Raw genomic sequence first — 4,153 nt, 5'->3', positions numbered from 1 at the left:
TCTTACATACCCAATGAATTGAATCATTTCCCCCAAAAGCCGGTGGATGCGTGTGTCCATTCTGGTGCAGTCACTGTTGAGATTTGGCTTGTGTAGCAGATGCCCCCAGGGCTCTGCCCGTGTCCTCCTGGGTCCCCTCCCTGGCAGGGGGTGGGCTGCCCCTGGAATTGACAACTGCTCCTCCAAGGGACAGCCCTTACCCCACCACTGAGCGGGGCTCGGCTCCCTGGCCTTCTGAAGGGGCCAGCGCCACAGTGGGACTCAAACCCACTCACGTCATTTGCAGAATGAACAGGCGCGCCCCTTGTTCAACTCTGTTAAACCAAGCGCGGGGCCCCGCCCCTGGAGCTGGTCCTGGTGGGGCACAGGCTGCCTCTGGGACCCCCAGGGAATCTCGCCGAAGTTACCCTCCTCGGGACCGTCTTACATCACCTGGGAGGACCTCTTTCTCTTCCTGTCCACTGCCCCACCCCTCCGCTAGCTCTTCCCAGAAACCTTCCGAATAAGTCGCTTCCTCATAAATCAAAGCCTCCTCCCTCTGCTTCAGACGGACCCACGCTGACACGGTACACGTGTGGCCCAGACAGTGCAGGGGTCCGGAAGCAGAGCTGAGCTGAAACCTCACCCCAGTCCCACCCGTACACCTCCCACTCCCAGGACTCTACGGCTTCAGCACCTCCAATTTGAGATCATCAGGTGGTTAACACCATGAATCACGCATGAGTAGGTAAGTTCATTTCCATTTTATGATGAGCAAACGTATCTTGAGAACATCTGGAATGGGTACATGCCTCCAAGAGTCAAACCTGGAAGAAATCTGTACCAACCAAGACACTGACCTGTGTCTTAGAAAGAGGCTTCACACAGCTCACAAAGGCAGCGACTTCTTCCCACGGTAGGTCTGGGGAGCTGCAAGGTCAAGGGGGCTGCTAGGTGGGCCTCATTTCCAGGACAATAAAACAGGGACCCGGAACTGGCGAGTGGCTCCCACGAAGTCACCCTGCCAGGCGGGGCCACCCAGGGGTTGAGAGCCAGGGGTCGCGTCTCCAAGCATCTCTGGGGTCATGCTCTGTTGAGCTGGGCATGACCTCTGGGGGTCAAATCATTTATTACCCAACGGTTTCTGAGGCTTAGCAGAAAGTGGAGGAATGTTCTTCCAGGTTAGCTGAAAGGGAAGCAAAGAGGGAAGGAATATGAACCCAAGAACGTGGGGTCAAAAGTGTGTGTCACCCACTTCCTCCTCGCCCACCAGACACACCAGAAAGATGCCAGTTTCCACTACGACTAAATCCTTAACTCACTGCGAAGTCTCTCTGGGTTCCATCTCCCTCTTCCCTTCCTACCTGATTCTGTGTGGATCTTTCTTACAACCTTGGTTGTACGAGAATCTTTTTGCCAGCTTCCAGTTTGTTTTCAGTGAGCAGTGCTCCACGTGGAGATGTATTTTTGATGCATTCATGGGGGGAGGTGGGCTCTTTGTCCTCCTCCTCCGCCATCTTGTCTCCCCTGCCATCTTACTTAGCTCCTAACGCGTCCCCCCCATCACTCCCATTTTGCAGATGAGGAGACTGAGGCTTGGAGAGGGGAAGTCATTCGCCTAAGGTCACCTTGTAGTGGAGCAGGAGTTTAACCCCAGTTCTGGCCGGCTGGTTCTTAAGAGCCGCCCCAAATCATCTCTCACTGTCCCGTTCTTTCCTACTGGCCCCAGCACGTCCCTGTGTAAGGTTCACAGACTCAGGTGGGTCAGACCCACTCCAAGGACTGTTCCTGTCATCAGCAGGTAATAGATGTGTTGGCATCAACCTCCACGGACTCTAGATTTTCCTGCAGGACTCACACCTGAGTATTCTGAATCTCAAACCTGATGTTTGCCTTTCAAGGGCATTGCGGTGGGTGGGGGAATCATCCCAGTTCAAGGGCTTTTGTTTACCACGCATAGACTTGAGCTTTCACAGCGCTGGGTGGGTGTTCAGGTTTTACTGGCCAGGACCGCTGGACCTTTGCATCCACCTGCATCTCACCTTGAAGAGCATCTGAGAGCAGAGCCTGTGCCTTCCTTACCTGGTCACCTCTGATGCCAGCTTTCCCCACCATTATTCTGTTCCCACCCCAGTGGCCTCCCCGGGGTTCCTCAAAGCAAGACCTTTCCTGCCACGGGACTTTTGCCCTTCCCGTTCCCTCTGCCTGGGTGCCCGTGTCAGATCTTGGCTCAGATATCTTGGCTCTACTCACAGCGGCCTTCCTTCCTGGCCCCGATCTGAAGCAGCTCCCTCCTCGCCGGGCTACCCCGCATCACATCCCCTGTCTGTCCAGCTTCCTTCACGACGCTATTGCAGGCTGGGCCTTTCTTGCTGATTTACTGGTTGCCCAGTTTAGTCTCCTACTAGGATGTAAGCCCCCGAGAGCAGGAGCCGTGATTTATCCACGGCGTCCCCCCAGCACCAAGCCTGCACACTGGAGATTTCCGTGAATGACTGTTGAGCCTCTGGGCACCCGGTTCATGCCCGAGAGTTGGCCCTGGATAGCACCGCGTGGCCGGCGGAGGGAGACAGAGGGGCCAACTTCGTGGGACAGAGGAGGCCTTGGCTGTCTGTTCACAGAGGCATGAAGGCAACGGAATGTGTAAGTTACAACCTAGTCTGGTCCTTGGATTTAGGGCCACGGGCTATAGAAACTGCCACTTCGGAGCACGCCCAAAGCTCTCATAGGTCCCCTTTGAAATCATAAGGGAATTTTCAAATTCTACCCGCAGGTAAAGCCCTACTCTTGGCCTCCCACTGTTCAACTTCGTGAGGAAAGCTACCTCGGACACCTGGCTGCCCAAAGCCACCTGCTGTCACTGACCCATCCTGCCTCCCACTCACCCGCTGCCGTCGCTTTATTGAAACTGCTTCTGCTGTCCTTTCCCGTGTTCTGCCACATTTTTGGAGGCACCCTCTGCGAAAAGAAGTGGGCTCTGTCAGGGAAGGTGTCGATTCCTGCTCAGGTGCTCACGGCTCACCAGCCAAACTCAGTCCAAACACCTCAGCCTGGCCCGGCGCCCTGGCCCCGCCCCCTCTCCTCCCCCAAAGAGGTCCCCCAGTCCCCACCTGTAGCCGCGCCCCCCAGCCCGTGTGGTCTGCCCTCAACTCCTGCCATTCGCCCCCAGCCCCGTGCTCACCACGCACTCCGGCTGCTGCGATGGCCAAGTTCATTTCACCTCAGGATTTCCACATCTGCTGTCCTTCTGCTCCACTATTTCTTATTCTTTTTTTTTTTTTTTTTTTTGTGGTATGCGGGCCTCCCTCTGTTGCGGCCTCTCCCGTCGCGGAGCACAGGCTCCGGACGCGCAGGCTCAGCGGCCACGGCTCACGGGCCCAGCCGCTCCGCTGCACATGGGATCCTCCCAGACCGGGGCGCGAACCCGGTTCCCCTGCATCGGCAGGCGTTTGCTGGGCCCAGGTCACATGTTCGTCCTCAAACAGGCGACTGAAACGAAGGCGATGTAATCTGTTGACTGCACATCTGCTGTCCTTCTGCTCAACTTTTTTTTTTTTTTTTTTTTTTTTTTTTTTTGTGGTATGCGGGCCTCCCTCTGTTGCGGCCTCTCCCGTCGCGGAGCACAGGCTCCGGACGCGCAGGCTCAGCGGCCACGGCTCACGGGCCCAGCCGCTCCGCTGCACATGGGATCCTCCCAGACCGGGGCGCGAACCCGGTTCCCCTGCATCGGCAGGCAGACGCGCAACCCCTGCGCCACCAGGGAAGCCCTATTTCTTATTCTTGATACTGGGTTTCAATATCCCCTCCTCAGGAAGCCTTCCTTGACATCCTAGTCTAAGGTGTCCTTTTCACAGTGTCCTGCATGTGACTTCAATGGTCCTGATCACTGTCGCCACTAAATAACCACTTGGACCTTATTCGTGTTTTATTAATACTTTCTTGCTTGCTATCAGCTGCATGATGGCAGGGACTGGGTCTGCCATGTTCATAAATGTAGCAACCTCCAGCAAGGCACGAAGAGTAATTTTGATAAATATGTACTGTCAGTTCTTTAAAAAGATATGGATGGATGGATGGATGGGTGGATGGATGGGTGGATGGATGGATGGATGGATGGGTGGATGGATGGATGGATGGATGGATGGGTGCATGGATGGATGGATGGGTGCATGGA

General features: G+C 55.6%; 1 protein-coding gene across 1 annotated transcript in view; it reads right to left on the bottom strand.

Moving 5' to 3' along the window:
* Window positions 1–737: 737 nt before the first annotated feature.
* The window catches only part of WFDC1 (WAP four-disulfide core domain 1), a 27,803-nt gene continuing 24,387 nt past the window's right edge, over window positions 738–4,153 (bottom strand). The window contains exons 6-7 of the mRNA XM_024125094.3: window positions 2,865–2,937; window positions 738–1,165 (exon numbers count right to left, since the gene is read on the bottom strand). Coding sequence (XP_023980862.1) covers window positions 2,879–2,937 — 59 coding nt within the window. The 3' untranslated portion in view covers window positions 738–1,165; window positions 2,865–2,878. The remainder of the gene's footprint in view (window positions 1,166–2,864; window positions 2,938–4,153) is intronic.

This window comes from Physeter macrocephalus, chromosome 17 (genome assembly GCF_002837175.3).
Source record: "Physeter macrocephalus isolate SW-GA chromosome 17, ASM283717v5, whole genome shotgun sequence".
NCBI lineage: Eukaryota > Metazoa > Chordata > Mammalia > Artiodactyla > Physeteridae > Physeter > Physeter macrocephalus.
Note: the sequence above shows the minus strand (reverse complement) of the source record. Positions and strands in the feature narration are given on the sequence as shown.